Below are 21,504 nucleotides of genomic sequence, written 5' to 3' on the forward strand. Positions count from 1 at the left end.
TAAAATGCGGATCCTGCAGCAAAAAAAGTTGCATGGTACGTCCGGGCATGTCGGCGGACGCAAAAAATTTGACGGATCCGCAAAAAAACGGATCCAACGGATGGCCATCCATCAAGATCTGCCAGTAATGCAAATCAATGGGGAAAAAAACGGATCCGCCAAAAAAAAGGCGGATCCGTTTTTTTGGCAAAACGGCAGATTTTGACTGATGATCAAAAACGGAAGTGTGAAACAGGCCTAACAAGGATGGATGAAGGAGGGAGTGGGCACAAGGTTTTGATGAGGGTGAAAAAATCATTGGTATCTTTCAGAAAGGACTTTGTTATTTTAACTAATGGTGTCAAGATCTTCTCCAATAGCATAGAAGGTGGTGATGAGATGGAGTCAGTGGAAGATACAATAGGGCGCCCCGGTGGTTTGTCCAACCTCTTGTGGATCTTTGGAAGAGTGTAAAAAACCGGTGTAATAGGATCAGATTTTAAGAGAAATTCCCCCAGTTTTTTATCAATTGTGCCCACCCCTATGTGATGATCTATAATGGGTTGTATCTTGTTGATAATGGAGTTAAGAGGATTAAGTGGAATGGCCGTGTATACCTCTATGTCATTTAATTGTCTATGAATTTCAGAAAGGTAGTCTGATCTGTCTATGATCAGTATGGCGCCTCCTTTATCAGCCAGTTTTATGACCAGTGATTTGTCAGAGGATAGACTGTCAAGGGCTTCTTTTTCTTGTACCGATAAATTATTATGATAATGAAATTTCCCTTGACTGACTTCTCTACTGAAATGGTGTACATCTCTTTCTACTAGGGAAATAAAGGTTTCAACCGGTGGGTTACCCTTCGGGGGCATGTATGTGCTGTGTGATCTGAGACCCAACTCCTTAAACTGTAATAATGACGAAGTAGTCTGACCCATACAGTTGTGGCCAAAAGTATTGACACCCCTGCAATTCTGTCAGATAATACTCAGTTTCTTCCTGAAAATGATTGCAAATACAAATTCTTTGGTATTATTATCTTCATTTAATTTGTCTTAAATGAAAAAACACAAAAAGAATTGTCCTAAAGTCAAATTGGATATAATTCCACACCAAACATAAAAAAGAGGGTGGACAAAAGTATTGGCACTGTTCGAAAAATCATGTGATGCTTCTCTAATTTGTGTAATTAAGAGCACCTGTAACTTACCTGTGTCACCTAACAGGTGTTGGCAATAACTAAATCACACTTGCAGCCAGTTGACATGGATTAAAGTTGACTCAGCCTCTGTCCTGTGTCCTTGTGTGTACCACATTGAGCATGGAGAAAAGAAAGAAGACCAAAGAACTGTCTGAGGACTTGAGAAACCAAATTGTGAGGAAGCATGAGCAATCTCAAGGCTACAAGGCCATCTCCAAAGACCTGAATGTTCCTGTGTCTACCGTGCGCAGTGTCATCAAGAAGTTTAAAGCCCATGGCACTGTGGCTAACCTCCCTAGATGTGGATGGAAAAGAAAAATTGACAAGAGATTTCAATGCAAGATTGTGCGGATGTTGGATAAAGAACCTCGACTAACATCCAAACAAGTTCAAGCTGCCCTACAGTCCGAGGGTACAACAGTGTCAGCCTGTACTATCCGTCGGCGTCTGAATGAAAAGGGACTGTACGGTAGGAGACCCAGGAAGACCCCACTTCTTACCCCGAGACATAAAAAAGCCAGGCTGGAGTTTGCCAAAACTTACCTGAAAAAACCTAAAACGTTTTGGAAGAATGTTCTCTGGTCAGATGAGACAAAAGTAGAGCTTTTTGGGCAAAGGCATCAACATAGAGTTTACATGAGAAAAAAAGAGGCATTCAAAGAAAAGAACATGGTCCCTACAGTCAAACATGGCGGAGGTTCCCTGATGTTTTGGGGTTGCTTTGCTGCCTCTGGCACTGGACTGCTTGACCGTGTGCATGGCTTTATGAAGTCAGAAGACTACCAACAAATTTTGCAGCATAATGTAGGGCCCTGTGTGAGAAAGCTGGGTCTCCCTCAGAGGTCATGGGTCTTCCAGCAGGACAATGACCCAAAACACACTTCAAAAAGCACTAGAAAATGGTTTGAGAGAAAGCACTGGAGACTTCTAAGGTGGCCAGCAATGAGCCCAGACCTGAATCCCATAGAACACCTATGGAGAGATCTAAAAATGGCAGTTTGGAGAAGGCACCCTTCAAATATCAGGGACCTGGAGCAGTTTGCCAAAGAAGAATGGTCTAAAATTCCAGCAGAGCATTGTAAGAAACTCATTGATGGTTACCGGAAGCGGTTGGTCGCAGTTATTTTGGCTAAAGGTTGTGCATCCAAGTATTAGGCTGAGGGTGCCAATACTTTTGTCTGGCCCATTTTTGGAGTTTTGTGTGAAATGATCAATGTTTTGCTTTTTGCTTCATTCTCTTTTGTGTTTTTTCATTTAACACAAATTAAATGAAGATAAAAATACCAAAGAATTTGTGTTTGCAATCATTTTCAGGAAGAAACTGAGTATTATCTAACAGAATTGCAGGGGTGTCAATACTTTTGGCCACAACTGTAGGTATAGTAGGCTGTTTTGAGAAATGTACCTTAAGTCTAAGATTCCTAAAAAACCTCTGCAAATCCATATTGAGTTCAAAGAAATTAAACCTGTATGATGGACAAAATGATAACCCCTTTTGGATCAGTACCAACTGGTTAGTATTCAGGATTTTAAAAGAAATGTTGATTACTAGGGGCATATTACCTGAGATCTGGTCGTTACGTTGGTTCTGGCTTCCTCGGTTGCACTGGCCGCCCTACCTCGTCTTCCTCTTTGGCGGCCCCGGTTGTAGCCTAAAAAAGTGCTCGAGGTAGCTCTGTTGTTTGTACCAGACCTGCTGTCTGCTGATCCAGAGGAACTTTGTGAGGTGCGACGTCTGGGGAAACGCTGTGTGTCCCGCCAACCGTATACCCGGTTCTGCAAATAGTCCTCGGTATCCCGTAAGAATTTTGATCTTTTCCTCTTCTCTAGATCCGCTCTGTGTGTAAGCAAATTCTCCTGATTCTTCTTCTTGATCTCCTGGAACTCCTCCTGAGTCATGGTGCTGGAAAGCTGACTCTCTATAGCACATATCTGGGAATTAACGTTGTCCAGATTTTTCTGCAAGAAAGATAAAGTGTTATCCGAGCATCCTCTGGTGCTAACCGAGTGTCTTCGACGTTCTCAAAAAATACGTTTGAGACCGCGGCTGCATGTCTCGCGGCTGTTCGATAACTGCAACACATGCAGGGATTGCTTAACAAACAGGCAATCCCACCATGTGTTGAAGCTGTCGAATAGCTGTGAGACATGCAGCCGCGGGGACTCGAACATATTTTTTGAGAACGTCGAAGACAATCTGTTAGCACTCGAGCATGCTTGGATAGGACCTTATCTGAGCATGTTTGCTCATTACTTGTACCGACCCATACAATAAAGCCATTCTCCTGTCTTTTTTATGGTAAATGGTGTGAAACAAAAAAACAACACGTTTCAGGAAAAAAAATCCTCCAAGGTTTCCTGAAGAGTCTCCTTTTTGAAAAGCTCGACTCAGTTTAAAACACATAGTGTGCGCATACCTTAAAGAAGAAATATTTCATGAAGCATTTTCCACTAGAAAACGTTTTTTGACAGCCTCAAAAAACCTTTGTTTTATTCTGCCTGGAATCTGCCTGAAAAGTGAACATAGTGCACAGCAATGTAAAAAACGCATTGCTCTGCACATGTTCAGTCTTTTGCTACTTGTTTAACTGCTTCAGGGTTCTAAAACCATGAATCCGTTATAAGAAGCAGCATGCTCTTTCTTCAGGTGGCGTCCTACTGGAATGGAAAATACAGAGAAAATACGCCGGGGAAAAACGACTACAAAGTCATCTCAGGAAAAAGACCAACAGTGTTTCTACTGAAGCAGCATCAGATAGAGAAACTAGGCAGTTCTGACACCGGAAGAAAGATATATTATGCAATACCCTGATGGGGTCTTTTGTGCCCGAATTAAAGAGGTCGTCAACTACTTTATCACTATGACCTATCCTTAGGATAGGTCATCAATGTCTGATCAGTCAGGGTCCCACACCAGGCACCCTGTTCTCGGAGTCATCGGCGGCAGAAAATGCCCAACTGTGGAGCTGCTCCGTCTTCTGAGACAGCACCTATTACATATTTGTGGGACGTTTTTTCAATATTCAGTAAATGACTCAAACATTAATACTGTAGTAATATTGCAGCCCAAAAAGTTGGATTGATCTGACAATGTGGCCCTCAGACCGAAAAAAAAGTTGTGTACCGCCCCGATTTATAGCTTCTGCAAAAAAACAGATTATCAACACATCTCTGCTTTCCGCAGGCTGAAGGAAGGTATTGATCGCACTGTCATGGGAATCCTAGTGGATTACAAGATTAAGGTGACGCTCACTGTCTCTGGGTAAGTGATTGATTTTTGGTTTACATGGTCTAATATTTTTTCATGTAAAATAAAACCACACTACATTTATACAATTATTCCACCATTATGCCCTTGTATAGCTTGTTGATTTCAGCTCATTTCACACTTTTATTGGTATATTTTGGTATGTATGCTTAGGTCAGTGCAGCTGTGTCGGCCTCACGTGGGGGGTTGGATTTTTTTGTTTGGTAAAAAATCCGTTCTCAGGATTGACACAAACCGTGTCCACCACTTTCCTTCACTGAGAAAACTGTATACAGAACACTGTGGTCAAAAGTATGTATGCATCTACCCATCACGTCAATGAGCTAGCTGCAGATGCAACACTAAAACATGGGCATTAATATTGGGTTGGGCTTCCCTGTTTGGGGAAGCCTTTCCATAAGATGTTGGAATACGCCTGTAGGAATTTTTGTCAATCTCCCGGGAGCTAGACACCGATATTGGATGGAGACGGTCTGGCTCACAATAAGGGCTCGTTCACACATCTGATTTCTCCATGTACAAGAAAAACGGACCTACTAATCTGATCAGACTTTGATCACAGTTTGATCAGAGTGTCATCCGTTTTTCTCGTCTGTGGAGAAATTAAAGAAAAAATAGGTTTCTCCACCTTCTCCATTCTGACAGTCTGTGAAAATTGGAAAAATTATGGACAGGTGAATGGCCGCATAGACTATCACAGGTACGAGTGCTAGCTGTGAAAAAGACGGACAGTACTCACATGCATAAACCAGATGTCTGAGTGAGCCCTAACAGGCTGGAGCCAGGGCTCTGCGCAGCCACTTATCAAACCATGTCTTTATGTACCTCACTTTGTATACAAAGTCATCGTTGGACAGGGAAGAGAATTAACCAAACTGTGGTCAAAAAGTTGAAAATGACAAAGAAAAGCTACCAGGATGGTGAGCGGACAGCAAACTATGTCCTATGAGGAACAGTTAAAGCATCTGGGAATGTTTAGCTTGCAAAAATGAAGACTAAGTAAGAGGAGACTTGTGATTTTTATGCATCTTTTTGCAATGGGTGAAATCTGAAACCACCAAATATAATTAAGGGTTGGGGCTATATATTTTTGGCCATATAGTGCACATTCCCTGCACAATTTTGACAGCATCATAAATTCTCGTAAAAATGTATGGTATTAGGTAATATTTACAGTACAATACAATGCAAAAGAGCAGAATCTTTAAAACTATTCACACAGTAGAGGAAAAAAAAGAGCAGGCATCAAGTTCTATCAATCCAGGATTTCTTGCAAATTCTGACACTGATTATACCCAATGTATAAAATGACCCTTTTTTGTTTTCCATTGACAGATTATTGGGAGACATGACTTCAAGGTACTTCATTTGTCTTTATATTACTGCATAAATAGGTATCTAACAGCATGTTGATCATAAGGAATTACAAACTTGGGCTACGGCTCCACACTGTTGCCCACAAGTCACAGTAGAGTTAAAAGGAGTCTGTCAGCAAAAAATTACTTTTCTATTCAATCAGAGGCACTCGGTGCAACTTTGGTGTAACCAAACCATTCAGTTCACCTTCTCAGCTACTTATTTTTCAAGTATTTCTACCTTTCTCTTCAGTAGCATAGCTACTGGGGGCCAAGGGCGCAGTCGCCCCATGCTCAGAGGGGGTCCAATACGGGGCGCCCACCCAGAGCTTCGCTACCCTTAACTATTGGAAAGCACAGCGCGCCGATGTAGATAAGCCAGAGCTGCACAACATGCGCATTGCCGCCAGCTCCCTTTTCCCTGTGCTGAGATGTATTCATGTCTCTTAGACTTGAATACATCTGAGTAACACTGCTGTGCTGGGAGGTAGGGGAGCACTCGTCATCTCTCCGCCTCGATGTGCAGTGGAGTGATGAGTTCCCACACTGCTGACCTCATCACTCTGCTGATGTGATCACAGAGCTTTTGCTTCGTGCTTACATATTATGGTTCAGTGGGTAAAATTGTGAGAGGGAGCAGCGTGGGGGTGGGTGGACCATATGGAGAAGAGTTGGGACAGTATAAAGATCAGGGAGCATGGGGAACAATATCAAAAAGTTGGTGTTCAATATGAATAATTGGGGGACAGTATGGAGACGTGGGAGTGTAGAGGACATTATGAGGGAACATGATGAAAAATTGGGAGCGTCTATATTTATATGTCGGAATGTGGTGGGATTGTATGGAGAAGTGGGGGCAGAGTATGGAGAAGTGGGAGCATGAGGAACCATATGGAGAAGTGGGGGACATTATAGAGAGGTGAGGGGACCGTGTGGCGAAATGGGAGTGTGGATGGACCATATGGAGAAGTGGGTATACAATATGAAGAAGCAAAGGGACAATATGGAGACGTGGGAGCATAGGGGACAATATGGAGAAGTGGGAAAACAAGATGGATCTTAGGGGACAATATTGAGAAATAGGGGTACAGGATTGAGAATTGGGAGCGTGGGGGGACCATATGGAGAAATGGAAGTGTGAGAGGATTGTATGGAGATATAGAGGAACAGTATGAGAGGTGAGAGGATGGGAGGACAAAATGGAGAAGTGAGAGAGTGGGGACAATATTGAGAAGTGGGGAAAGTATAGAGAAGTCCGGGAACAGTAAATAGAAATGGGAGCGTGGGGGGACAGTATGGAGAGGTGAGAGCTGTGGGGGCGCAGTATGAAGAAGTTGGATTTGCGTACTGACAGTGGATATGCTAATGGAGTAGTGTACTCACAGTGGTCCTTATTGTGTACAAATGTAATGTACCAATCCATAATTGATCAGATGTCACCCAGCTGAGGCGGTCACCTTTCTGTCACTGGTTCCCTACTATGGCTGTCACCCTGCTGCCGAAGTGGGAAAGGTAAGCGCCTTATAGAGCCAAAGGTTATAGGGACTTTTATTGTATATGGGGGATGTTAATGTGAAGGTACAGAATTGTGTGGGCAGTATGCAGAGGAGGAAAAGTGTGGTTCTAGTGCTATATTCATCTACTGATGGTGAATCTGGCACGGCACTCATTTATAAATGGTGGTTCTAATGCTGCATTTATATACTGTCAGTGGTTCTGTGTATAGGGGAGCTGTGGGCCCATCATACTGTAATAGGAGAGCTGTGGGGATATCAAGCTCTGTATAAGAGAGTTGTGGGTCCACTATACTCTATATAGAGGAGCTGTATATTGGGGGACCCAGTGGACATTATTAAATGTTAAGTGGGCCCTTAAGAAGTATTATTTTTATAGGGGCACTCAGAGTATTGTAACCATCAAGGGGCAAAACGTGGAAACTTTTCTACGGCATTTTCACAAGTTCTTAATCTTTTCAACTGAGCAATTTTACCATCTAGAGGCCACAAATGAGGCATTATTACTTTGTAAAGGGCACAGTGGTGGCAGACTGGCAGTATTATGTGGGGCAGTAAAAGTAGCTCTGTTTTTGTACCACATAGCAGGTGCAGTAATAGTGACACAGCAGCAGCGGCTCAGCTAAAAGGGGTATCAGCAGGATGAGGATTTTGTGCAGGTTGGGCATAGAAGGGGACAGTGCTGGAAATGTGGGAAGTCAAATGTGTTTATGTTGTAAATAATCTCTGCTGACAAGTCGTGACTGGAAGAAGTTGTCATCTGGGTCTGGGCCAGATGGAAAAGACGGAAAACTGAACTAGTCCACCAGAAAGACCGGCAGCTTTAAGTTACAATATATAACTGTACTGTAATTATTTGTATTGTCTACAGGTCTGTTATCTACCACAATATGGTCACCATATGGCGGTGATATCAGTGTTGATCTTTGTGTATAGATTTATTTTCAGTAACCGCACAGTCATCTTCTGAGTTTACAGGAGTCGGAGGAGGGCAGAGATAGATGGAAAACAAGTAAGGGAAGGTGAACTAAACTGATCGGCCATGCCAAAGGTTCACCAAGAGCCTGTGCTTGGTTTCAACAGTCATTTTGTGCTACCAGACTCCCTTTCAAGCAACACACTTGCAGGTCCGCTTGTTACACTGGAATACACAGATAAAGCGCATAAAGGCGAGTGACGCCATGTCTAAAATGATCCGCGTATGGATAATCCCACAATGGTGGCATGCCCATTCTATAATATGCCAGAGGTTTATAGAACCCCTATAATATAGCAGTAATATAAGGAAAGTTTGTGGATACAGCTCACCCCATCCTATATATGCTGTTCAATCTGGTTTTGGGGCAATCCACTCCCCTGTGCACAGATAAGGCTTGTAAGGCATCAAGCCCCTTTGTTCCAAAAGATGATAAAAGTTTTTCAGTCCAGCAAAGCAAATTGAAAGCCACCAATTCTTTAGTGTGACTTAATTAAAATAGTAGCATTAAAATAGAAAAATACTGACTCTTTTCAAGTCTGGCTACCTCTTAACCCTCAACCAAACTGGAAATGCGTTAGTGGCTTGAGTATAGGAAAAGACTATTTTAATGAAGTCACAATAAGGTCATGTTCACACGGTCAGTATTTGGTCAGTATTTTACATCAGTATTTGTAAGCCAAAAGCTGGAGTGGAACGATCAGAGGAAAAGTATAATAGAAACACGTCACCACTTCTGTATATATCACCCACTCCTGGTTTTGGCTTATACATACTGAGGTAAACTACTGACCAAATACTGAGGTATAAGGGGTAAGGTTTCTCCTTGTGGAGAGTGACATGCCAGCTCTGGCTTGTCAAGGTAAGGAGGCTTATTCGCCGTGCAATGCTCCTCTGGGAAAATAATATGCAAATTGCCTCTTCAGTGAAAAAGAGGACTTGAATACTGAGGTAAAAACTATCCAAATACTCAACATGTGCACATGGCCTATAGTTTTTTTCTTTTAAATCGCCTTGCTGGATTAAAAAAACAAAAACCTTTATAATCTCTTTAACCCCTGCATGACCCATGTTCCTTGTCCAGTACATCAATCCCACTAAGGTAGTTCATGAAATATATTTCATTTTGTCTCTGATTCTTACTGGTGCGTACATATGAAATAACTTCATGGATAACAATACTATTGTCTATGCTTTCAGTAGAGGCATATACTGTCTTACCATACACTAGTAGTCTTTACTGTATGTGCAATACATTTATATGCCGTGTTATTCTAATGCACTAGCACTTTATTTTATACATCTTTGTTTGGATATATATAAAAATCACTATCTTTTATATATATTTCAGTGTTGCTCTATTATATTGAATTGCACTAGCTATTTTATGGTTTCCACCATTGATTCAGTTTTCTTACAAACGGAGTTCATGCTTAACTAATATCATTTTCATTGACTACTTGGGGTCACTACTCTCCCTTTGCATTTTCAACCTATTTTTGGGACTTACTTGTTGATACCTTACATACAGTTGTGGCCAAAAGTATTGACACCCCTGCAATTCTGTCAGATAATACTCAGTTTCTTCCTGAAAATGATTGCAAACACAAATTCTTTGGTATTATTATCTTCATTTAATTTGTCTTAAATGAAAAAAAACACAAAAAGAATTGTCCTAAAGCCAAATTGGATATAATTCCACACCAATCATAAAAAGAGGGTGGACAAAAGTATTGGCACTGTTCAAAAAATCATGTGATGCTTCTCTAATTTGTGTAATTAACAGCACCTGTAACTTACCTGTGGCACCTAACAGGTGTTGGCAATAACTAAATCACACTTGCAGCCAGTTGACATGGATTAAAGTTGACTCAACCTCTGTCCTGTGTCCTTGTGTGTACCACATTGAGCATGGAGAAAAGAAAGAAGACCAAAGAACTGTCTGAGGACTTGAGAAACCAAATTGTGAGGAAGCATGAGCAATCTCAAGGCTACAAGTCCATCTCCAAAGACCTGAATGTTCCTGTGTCTACCGTGCGCAGTGTCATCAAGAAGTTTAAAGCCCATGGCACTGTGGCTAACCTCCCTAGATGTGGACGGAAAAGAAAAATTGACAAGAGATTTCAACGCAAGATTGTGCGGATGTTGGATAAAGAACCTCGACTAACATCCAAACAAGTTCAAGCTGCCCTGCAGTCCGAGGGTACAACAGTGTCAACCCGTAGTATCCATCGGCTTCTGAATGAAAAGGGACTGTATCGTAGGAGACCCAGGAAGACCCCACTTCTTACCCCGAGACATAAAAAAGCCAGGCTGGAGTTTGCCAAAACTTACCTGAAAAAGCCTAAAACGTTTTGGAAGAATGTTCTCTGGTCAGATGAGACAAAAGTAGAGCTTTTTGGGCAAAGGCATCAACATAAAGTTTACAGGAGAAAAAAAGAGGCATTCAAAGAAAAGAACACGGTCCCTACAGTCAAACATGGTGGAGGTTCCCTGATGTTTTGGGGTTGCTTTGCTGCCTCTGGCACTGGACTGCTTGACCGTGTGCATGGCATTATGAAGTCTGAAGACTACCAACAAATTTTGCAGCATAATGTAGGGCCCAGTGTGAGAAAGCTGGGTCTCCCTCAGAGGTCATGGGTCTTCCAGCAGGACAATGACCCAAAACACACTTCAAAAAGCACTAGAAAATGGTTTGAGAGAAAGCACTGGAGACTTCTAAGGTGGACAGCAATGAGTCCAGACCTGAATCCCATAGAACACCTATGGAGAGATCTAAAAATGGCAGTTTGGAGAAGGCACCCTTCAAATATCAGGGACCTGGAGCAGTTTGCCAAAGAAGAATGGTCTAAAATTCCAGCAGAGCATTGTAAGAAACTCATTGATGGTTACCGGAAGCGGTTGGTCGCAGTTATTTTGGCTAAAGGTTGTGCAACCAAGTATTAGGCTGAGGGTGCCAATACTTTTGTCTGGCCCATTTTTGGAGTTTTGTGTGAAATGATCAATGTTTTGCTTTTTGCTTCATTCTCTTTTGTGTTTTTTCATTTAAGACAAATAAAATGAAGATAATAATACCAAAGAATTTGCGTTTGCAATCATTATCAGGAAGAAACAGAGTTATTATCTGACAGAATTGCAGGGGTGTCAATACTTTTGGCCACAACTGTATGTTTATGTGGCGATTGCCACTGCGCAGGTTTCTTTACACATTTTACCCTTTTTTATGATCATGTTTTATATATTTCTTCAATAAACATTGTTTAATTTTTATTACTTGGGCTTTATTGCTTCCCTTCTTTTGGATTCTCAGATATTTTTATGAGTGCCTCTACTGTATTATGGGTCTCATATAGGTTTTTGACTAAATCCAGAATGATGAGCGTTTCCCAGGTTGTTTTTGTTGTAGCACAACAAGCATTTTCAGTCCATCTCCCTTTTTCCCTGCAGTGAAGTCTCTACAGAAATTCCTTTCATTCTTATGCATCCTAAGCCAGAAGGCGGAGGTAAGCGATGACTGAGAATCATTAAAGTGTAACAGAGAAATGTTAAAGGGAATCGGTCATCAGGTTTTTGCTACCTCATCTGAGAGCAGCATGATGTAGGCACAGAGAAGCTGAATCCAACAATGTATCACTTAGATCACTGGGTGCAACAGAAAGTTTAGATTTTGCAATACAGCAGAGCTGAGGAAGCTAACCCCGCCCCCACCAGGCTTTGTATACACAATGCCTAAAGACAGTGAGCTGCTTAAGCCAGGAGGGGGTGGAGTCCAACTGCCAGGCACAAGGTGCTGTATCAGAGCAACAATAAGCTCCTGGTGCTAAAACAATCATTATAAATAATCAACAGCACTGAACCTTAGAGGCATTCCTGAAATCTGTGTTTTAACCGCTGCCTGTTGTCCTCAGATTACGTAGCAAAAACCTTTTAAAGATAACCTTCTATCAATGAAAATGCAGTCCAATCTGTGGTCACCATATTGTAGGGGGAGCAGAGTTTTTGTTATAGTTTTAGGAGATATGATTCAGTATAATTTGTGTTTATTTCATATTCTGCTGAGATTTTTTTTTTTCCCAGTGGGCGGTCCCATTAGTGACTGACAGCCTTCTTTGTAGAAGTGTGCACACAGAAATAGCTGTCAGTCACTGATAGGACCGCTCACTGGGAAAAAAAAAATCTCAGAAAGAGTAGAAGACTAAATTAATAAAACAGAATATACTGAATTGTATCTCATAAAACGATATATCAGTCTGCTCAGCTACCCCCACTCTAAGGGCCCCGTCACACATAACGACTCACCAGCGATCCCGACAACGATATCAACGTGTCAGGATCGCTGGTGAATCGCTATGTCATCGCTGGTGAGCTGTCAAACAGCCAGCTTCACCAGCGATCAGCACAGCGACGACGAGCGCGCGGCGTCGCTGTGTACATTAGTTATCAGCGCGCTGATGCAGGGAGCTGGTAACTAACGTACACATCGGGTATCTAAGGGAGGCACGTCCCTTGGATACCCGATGTGTACGTTATTTACCAGCTGATCGCTGGTCTCCCGCCTGTCACACGCAGCGATGCGTGCTGGCCAGCGGGAGACCAGCGACCAAAGAAAAGTACTGGGCTTTCCTACAGCGATCCCGGCAGGGGATCCGGTCGCTGATCGCTGTCACACACAGCGATCTCGCTGGCGAGATCGCTGTTGTGTCACAAAATTTGTGACTCAGCAGCGATCTCGCTAGCGAGATCGCTATGTGTGACGGGGCCCTAACACTATGACAGCAGGATGACATTTTCATGATGCATTTTCCCTTTAAAGGGGTTGTTTCTTGTTTCTAATACCATAATGCCTATGTAAGTCTATGATATTATATATAGATATCAGTAATTAAATTACTTGTTTTCTGGTTGTTTCCCTTCACTTTTATTGATAAATATCTACCCCGTGGACCTAGTGTGACCGTGACCACAATACTTGTATACAATTCCCAGAATTCTTGTGTCTGCATAGTGCGCTACCAAACTTAGGTGAACTATGCCAGGACAGAATAGGCTTGACGTTCTTGATAGTAAATGTTATCTAGCATGACCCATCAGGTTTCTTCTCTTGGTCATCATAACCAAAACCCTGTGAATTATTATCACTTGGGCTGCGTACTTCCTCCCTTAAGCTCCGCCTACTTCCGCACATCTTCCCCTAAGCTCCGCCTACTTACGCATGCGTCCTGAGTACCTATCTTTAACATTGGACATGCAGGGACAAGCGTTGGATGTGGATGCGCCGCATGCATCGCTTTGATGTGCCCGCCGACTGCACAAATGCAACATGTTGAGTTCGACGGGCACGTCAAAATGACGCACGCGGACGCATCCGCATACAACGCATGTCCCTGCGTACCCAATGTTAAAGATAGGTACTCAGGACGCATACAGCAGTAAGGGTAGCTTAAGGGAAGAAGTGCGTAAGTAGGTGGGGCTTAAAGGAGGAAATTCGCAGCCCTACGCACTCTACCCAAACGCAAGTGTGAACTTAGCCTTACTGCACAGTTTTGTTGACTGTATAGCTGCCGGGTACTGCACATCCATCTCTATTCAAATCAACAGTGGGTGGATGTGCAATATCCAGCTGCGGCCTCTATTCAGTCGACAGAGCGGTGTTGTGCAACTCCGTCACTGTGCAGTTCGGATCCCCGTCAACACCAGGAACCGTACGTGTGCCAGGTGTCGCACCCCCCTAAGGGCAGGCCATCAGTGTTAAAGTTCTGGTTATTCCCTTTAAAACAGGCTGCAGCTGAGAAGTGAAATTGCAACCATAGAGCCACATTATAGTGTTATAACTCTGAAACGGTGCATTCTTATTGATTATCCTAATCGTCATAATAGTGAACTAACTAGCGCAGATTGTAGGCAGACTCTAAGGTTACGTTCCCATGATGAGTTCTGAACTCTATATAATTTTCACTTTGAGAAAATAACTCAGCAAACAAGTGGGTAACATAACTCATCAAAAAGTATAACATATATAATCAAAATGTAATACCCCATATAACGGACAGAAAATAAAGGACTAATCGCTATATAGTACAACCACAACCAAAAAAAGAAAAAATGATCATCAAGTCCATAGTAATGCAAATATACAAATATTTTATTAATTACAAAAAATACAGCAGATACAGAGTGATATACACCAAAGTGCTATGTGCAGTTTATTGTATATCACCCTGTATCTGCTGTATTTTTTGTAATTAATAAAATATTTGTATATTTGCATTACTATGGACTTGATGATCGTTTTTTCTTCTTTTTTTGGTTATAATTTTCACTTTGTCAAAAATGCAGCGTCCTACAGTGGATTTATAGAAATCTCATGGCAACTATGCTCCTTTTTTTATGCAGCGTAAATTGATCTGTGATGAGCATTTCAAATCCACAGTCCAGATCCCATTCAGACGCCTCTCACACAGCCAAACCACTTGGCACTGACAAGGGGCAGAAACAGTGTCTGCACATTGAGATTTTGGTTTTGGCTTTTATCCCAAGTCATATGACACGGCTCGTCAAAGGGTCGACTTTTAGGATTGCTGCTTCCTATAGGTGGCGCTAGAGTTCTACTCCTCCTCTCTGAATAGACAATTTTCAAATCCACCTCTCAATTTCTCCTGCGAGTACTGAGGTTTTATGCGTAGATTTTCCAGTTAAAATTGTATTACAGGAGGGAAATGTGCAGGTAAAAATGAAATCCCATCTGCACAAAACTGTATCAAAGTTTTCACAAAGCCAAATACTAGGAAGTATAAAAAACAAAGCAACTTTATTTGAAGCATGAGACACCAACAAGAGAAAATAGCCGCAGCAATACAAGTGCGATATAAGTGTGTGTAAAAGAATACAATAGAAGACAAAATGCAAGTGACCAAATTTACACAATCAGTGCAGAAATACTACAGAAAATCTGCAACATCAAAAACGCACTGTGGGAACGTCGCCTTAAACGGCTGGGTTTCATAAGTCTTTCCTTCTGTTGGTGCATGCATTATTCATATCTTCATGAAAATGTTGTGAAATATGAGATATAGACAACAAATTCTTCTTTCATTGTGTTGATGACAACTCTCTGCCTTGATACTTCCAGCATAACTACATTTTCCTCTTTTTATGCCTTCTCACCCATGGCAGCTAAAGAAGGGTAAGAAATAAAAATAAGTTTTAAACACTTGAGGAAAAATGAGGTATACAGTATGTAGTTGTCGACCTCAGGGGCGGTGATTTATCCCATACGCTGAGGGGCGATGCTTTCTCTCATATGTTGGGGGGAGGGGCGATGGTTTATCCCATACGCTGAGGGGGAGGGGCGATGGTTTATCCCATACGCTGAGGGGGAGGGGCGATGGTTTATCCCATACGCTGAGGGCGATGGTTTATCTCATGTTGGGGGAGGGGCGATGGTTTATCCCATACGCTGAGGGGGGGGGGGTGATGGCTTACCCCATACGCTGAGGGGGAGGGGTGATGGTTTATCCCATTTGATGAGGGGGAGGGGCGATGGTTTATCCCATACACTGAGGGCGATGCTTTCTCTCATATGTTGGGGGAGGGGCGATGGTTTATCCCATACGCTGAGGGGGGGGGTGATGGCTTACCCCATACGCTGAGGGGGAGGGGTGATGGTTTATCCCATATGCTGAGGGGGAGGGGCGATGGTTTATCCCATACGCTGAGGGCGATGCTTTCTCTCATATGTTGGGGGAGGGGCGATGGTTTATCCCATACGCTGAGGGGGGGGGTGATGGCTTACCCCATACGCTGAGGGGGAGGGGTGATGGTTTATCCCATATGCTGAGGGGGAGGGGCGATGGTTTATCCCATATGCTGAGGGGGAGGGGCGATGGTTTATCCCATATGCTGAGGGGGAGGGGCGATGGTTTATCCCATATGCTGAGGGGGAGGGGCGATGGTTTATCCATATGCTGAGGGGGAGGGGCGATAGTTTATCCCATATGCTGAGGGGGAGGGGCGATGGTTTATCCCATATGCTGAGGGGGAGGGGTGATGGTTTATCCCATATGCTGAGGGGGAGGGGCGATGGTTTATCCCATATGCTAAGGGGGAGGGGGTTTATCCCATACGCTGAGGGCGATGGTTTAGCTCATATGTTGGGGGAGGGGAGATGGTTTATCCCATATGCTGAGGGGGAGGGGCGATGGTTTATCCCATACGCTGAGGGGGAGGGGTGATGGCTTACCTCATACGCTGAGGGTGAGGGGTGATGGTTTATCCCATATGCTGAGGGGGAGGGGTGATGGTTTATCCCATACGCTGAGGGGCGATGGTTTATCTCATATGTTGGGGGAGGGGCGATGGTTTATCCCATACGCTGAGGGGGGGGTGATGGCTTACCCCATACGCTGAGGGGGAGGGGTGATGGTTTATCCCATATGCTGAGGGGGAGGGGCGATGGTTTATCCCATATGCTGAGGGGGAGGGGCGATGGTTTATCCCATATGCTAAGGGGGAGGGGGTTTATCCCATACGCTGAGGGCGATGGTTTATCTCATGTTGGGGGAGGGGCGATGGTTTATCCCATACGCTGAGGGGGGGGGGTGATGGCTTACCCCATACGCTGAGGGGGAGGGGTGATGGTTTATCCCATATGCTGAGGGGGAGGGGCGATGGTTTATCCCATATGCTAAGGGGGAGGGGGTTTATCCCATACGCTGAGGGCGATGGTTTATCTCATGTTGGGGGAGGGGCGATGGTTTATCCCATACGCTGAGGGGGGGGGTGATGGCTTACCCCATACGCTGAGGGGGAGGGGTGATGGTTTATCCCATATGCTGAGGGGGAGGGGCGATGGTTTATCCCATACACTGAGGGCGATGCTTTCTCTCATATGTTGGGGGAGGGGCGATGGTTTATCCCATACGCTGAGGGGGGGGTGATGGCTTACCCCATATGCTGAGGGGGAGGGGTGATGGTTTATCCCATATGCTGAGGGGGAGGGGCGATGGTTTATCCCATACGCTGAGGGGCGATGCTTTCTCTCATATGTTGGGGGGAGGGGCGATGGTTTATCCCATACGCTGAGGGGGAGGGGCGATGGTTTATCCCATACGCTGAGGGGGAGGGGCGATGGTTTATCCCATACGCTGAGGGGGAGGGGCGATGGTTTATCCCATACGCTGAGGGCGATGGTTTATCTCATGTTGGGGGAGGGGCGATGGTTTATCCCATACGCTGAGGGGGGGGGTGATGGCTTACCCCATACGCTGAGGGGGAGGGGTGATGGTTTATCCCATATGCTGAGGGGGAGGGGCGATGGTTTATCCCATACACTGAGGGCGATGCTTTCTCTCATATGTTGGGGGAGGGGCGATGGTTTATCCCATACGCTGAGGGGGGGGTGATGGCTTACCCCATACGCTGAGGGGGAGGGGTGATGGTTTATCCCATATGCTGAGGGGGAGGGGCGATGGTTTATCCCATACGCTGAGGGCGATGCTTTCTCTCATATGTTGGGGGAGGGGCGATGGTTTATCCCATACGCTGAGGGGGGGGGGTGATGGCTTACCCCATACGCTGAGGGGGAGGGGTGATGGTTTATCCCATATGCTGAGGGGGAGGGGCGATGGTTTATCCCATATGCTGAGGGGGAGGGGCGATGGTTTATCCCATATGCTGAGGGGGAGGGGCGATGGTTTATCCCATATGCTGAGGGGGAGGGGCGATGGTTTATCCCATATGCTGAGGGGGAGGGGCGATGGTTTATCCCATATGCTGAGGGGGAGGGGTGATGGTTTATCCCATATGCTGAGGGGGAGGGGCGATGGTTTATCCCATATGCTGAGGGGGAGGGGCGATGGTTTATCCCATATGCTAAGGGGGAGGGGGTTTATCCCATACGCTGAGGGCGATGGTTTAGCTCATATGTTGGGGGAGGGGAGATGGTTTATCCCATATGCTGAGGGGGAGGGGCGATGGTTTATCCCATACGCTGAGGGGGAGGGGTGATGGCTTACCTCATACGCTGAGGGTGAGGGGTGATGGTTTATCCCATACGCTGAGGGGCGATGGTTTATCTCATATGTTGGGGGAGGGGCGATGGTTTATCCCATACGCTGAGGGGGGGGTGATGGCTTACCCCATACGCTGAGGGGGAGGGGTGATGGTTTATCCCATATGCTGAGGGGGAGGGGCGATGGTTTATCCCATATGCTGAGGGGGAGGGGCGATGGTTTATCCCATATGCTAAGGGGGAGGGGGTTTATCTCATGTTGGGGGAGGGGCGATGGTTTATCCCATAAGCTGAGGGGGGGGGTGATGGCTTACCCCATACGCTGAGGGGGAGGGGTGATGGTTTATCCCATATGCTGAGGGGGAGGGGCGATGGTTTATCCCATACACTGAGGGCGATGCTTTCTCTCATATGTTGGGGGAGGGGCGATGGTTTATCCCATACGCTGAGGGGGGGGTGATGGCTTACCCCATACGCTGAGGGGGAGGGGTGATGGTTTATCCCATATGCTGAGGGGGAGGGGCGATGGTTTATCCCATACGCTGAGGGCGATGCTTTCTCTCATATGTTGGGGGAGGGGCGATGGTTTATCCCATACGCTGAGGGGGGGGTGATGGCTTACCCCATACGCTGAGGGGGAGGGGCGATGGTTTATCCCATATGCTGAGGGGGAGGGGCGATGGTTTATCCCATATGCTGAGGGGGAGGGGCGATGGTTTATCCCATATGCTGAGGGGGAGGGGCGATGGTTTATCCCATATGCTGAGGGGGAGGGGCGATGGTTTATCCCATATGCTGAGGGGGAGGGGCGATGGTTTATCCCATATGCTGAGGGGGAGGGGCGATGGTTTATCCCATATGCTAAGGGGGAGGGGGTTTATCCCATACGCTGAGGGCGATGGTTTAGCTCATATGTTGGGGGAGGGGAGATGGTTTATCCCATATGCTGAGGGGGAGGGGCGATGGTTTATCCCATACGCTGAGGGGGAGGGGTGATGGCTTACCTCATACGCTGAGGGTGAGGGGTGATGGTTTATCCCATACGCTGAGGGGCGATGGTTTATCTCATATGTTGGGGGAGGGGAGATGGTTTATCCCATATGCTGAGGGGGAGGGGCGATGGTTTATCCCATATGCTGAGGGGGAGGGGCGATGGTTTATCCCATATGCTGAGGGGGAGGGGCGATGGTTTATCCCATATGCTGAGGGGGAGGGGCGATGGTTTATCCCATATGCTGAGGGGGAGGGGCGATGGTTTATCCCATATGCTGAGGGGGAGGGGCGATGGTTTATCCCATATGCTAAGGGGGAGGGGGTTTATCCCATACGCTGAGGGCGATGGTTTAGCTCATATGTTGGGGGAGGGGAGATGGTTTATCCCATATGCTGAGGGGGAGGGGCGATGGTTTATCCCATACGCTGAGGGGGAGGGGTGATGGCTTACCTCATACGCTGAGGGTGAGGGGTGATGGTTTATCCCATACGCTGAGGGGCGATGGTTTATCTCATATGTTGGGGGAGGGGCGATGGTTTGTCCCATACGCTGGCGCTGGTGCACAATGATCTCTCTCATATGTTGGGGGGTGGTCGTCCATACCATAAGCTGAAGATAGCAGCAGTTACATGATTATACCATGTGACCGTTTCCCCCTCTGCTAGTCCCATTTCTAATCAGGCACAATGCATGGCTGGAACTTGCTCGTAAGTAGAGGCAGGTGAGGAGGTCAATATGGGGTATATTCAGGGCAGTGGAGTTGGAGCCCATTTTGGTGGAGTTGGTGTCATGGAAATTGAGGAGTCAGAGGTTTGGGTTACCGACTCCACAGCCTTGGGTATATTCACATGACCACATCTATCTTTATCATATGGCTGCAGCGATTGTGACATCCATTGTTTACCCAGAAATCAGGGGCCTCTATTGTCAGAGAGGGACTGCCATCCTCCGATAGTTCTGCTTTTCCCTCCTCATTGTCCCAGTTTAATACATTTGACCACTTTAGTCTGTAAAGTGAATCATCCAATTAAAACATTGGGAAAAAAAAAATCAAAGAACACTGCAGATCCCTCCAATTTCACAAATCGTGTTAATGACAGCTCACCGACTCCCAGTTTTGGAAGATCACAAGTAAGATTCTAGTGGCGTTACCCTTTAAATGAATAATATACTGCATATATATGAAAAGCAATTGCAGGTCACTTAATATTCCTTTTACTATTGTTATACAGAGAGCAAGACGAGGATATGGTATTTGAAGATTTTGCACGAGACCAGCTTAAAGATGAACTGCAACCTGAAGAGAAGGAGGAAGAAGAGGACGATGAGAAATAAAGTCTATCGGGATTATTGTTTGAGATCATGCCCTGCAAATAAGAGAAGAACATTAGGTGCTGTGATGTTCTAGAGGATTAGGAACAGGCGCACTTAAATTATATTTATAGAACCAGATCAACCTACATTTGTATCTGTGGTTATGGGACAGAAGTCCACCCGATTTTCATCCAAATATGCAGAAATTGGATTCACAGAATACAGTGAAAAGGCACATTGATATGTTTGAACTAGTGTTAAGCGAATGTGCTTGGATAAGGTGGCATGCTCTTGTGCTGAGTGTCTTCGACGTGCTCGAATAAAATGTCCGAGTCCCCGTGGCTGCATGTCTCAGGTTGTTCAACAGCCACAACACATGCAGGGATTGCCTGTCTGATAAGCAATCCCTGCATGTGTTGTGGCTGTCGAACAACCTGAGTGACATGCTGACGCAAACATAGTATTCGAGCACGCCGAAGACACTCAGCACAAGAGCATGCTCGGATAACACCTTATCCAAGCACATTCGCTAAACACTAGTTACAACCCAACAAATCAAAAGTTTCTGGACATGACTTCATTCTAAAGGTTATTCCCAAAGCTGTAAAAATAATATTAGCAAATAACTCCAGTTAGAAATGTAGTATAGTTCTCCTGATTCACTATGACGCTCACCCCATTTGCAAGGCATCCAAGGTTACTGCCATTAACAACTAATTAACTGTCACTATGAGTGGTCATAACCATGGATATCAAAGCTACTGCAATGCCCTGCACATGGGTTAAGTAACGCAGTAAATCAGAAGAACTTTACTACATTTGTAATGTAGGTATTTGCTATGATTATTATTACTACACTTACTACTAGTGATGAGCGAGTATACTCGTTCG

General features: G+C 45.0%; 1 protein-coding gene across 1 annotated transcript in view; it reads left to right on the forward strand.

Moving 5' to 3' along the window:
* The window catches only part of SAG (S-antigen visual arrestin), an 85,854-nt gene extending 64,922 nt beyond the window's left edge, over positions 1-20,932 (forward strand). Inside the window, exons 11-15 of the mRNA XM_073581255.1 lie at positions 4,368-4,445; positions 5,787-5,810; positions 11,744-11,799; positions 15,470-15,479; positions 20,532-20,932. Of these exons, the coding sequence (XP_073437356.1) occupies positions 4,368-4,445; positions 5,787-5,810; positions 11,744-11,799; positions 15,470-15,479; positions 20,532-20,634 (271 nt within the window). The 3' untranslated portion in view covers positions 20,635-20,932. The remainder of the gene's footprint in view (positions 1-4,367; positions 4,446-5,786; positions 5,811-11,743; positions 11,800-15,469; positions 15,480-20,531) is intronic.
* Positions 20,933-21,504: the final 572 nt, after the last annotated feature.

Source organism: Dendrobates tinctorius, unplaced genomic scaffold (genome assembly GCF_039654945.1).
Source record: "Dendrobates tinctorius isolate UK_male_01 unplaced genomic scaffold, ASM3965494v1 ptg000069l, whole genome shotgun sequence".
NCBI lineage: Eukaryota > Metazoa > Chordata > Amphibia > Anura > Dendrobatidae > Dendrobates > Dendrobates tinctorius.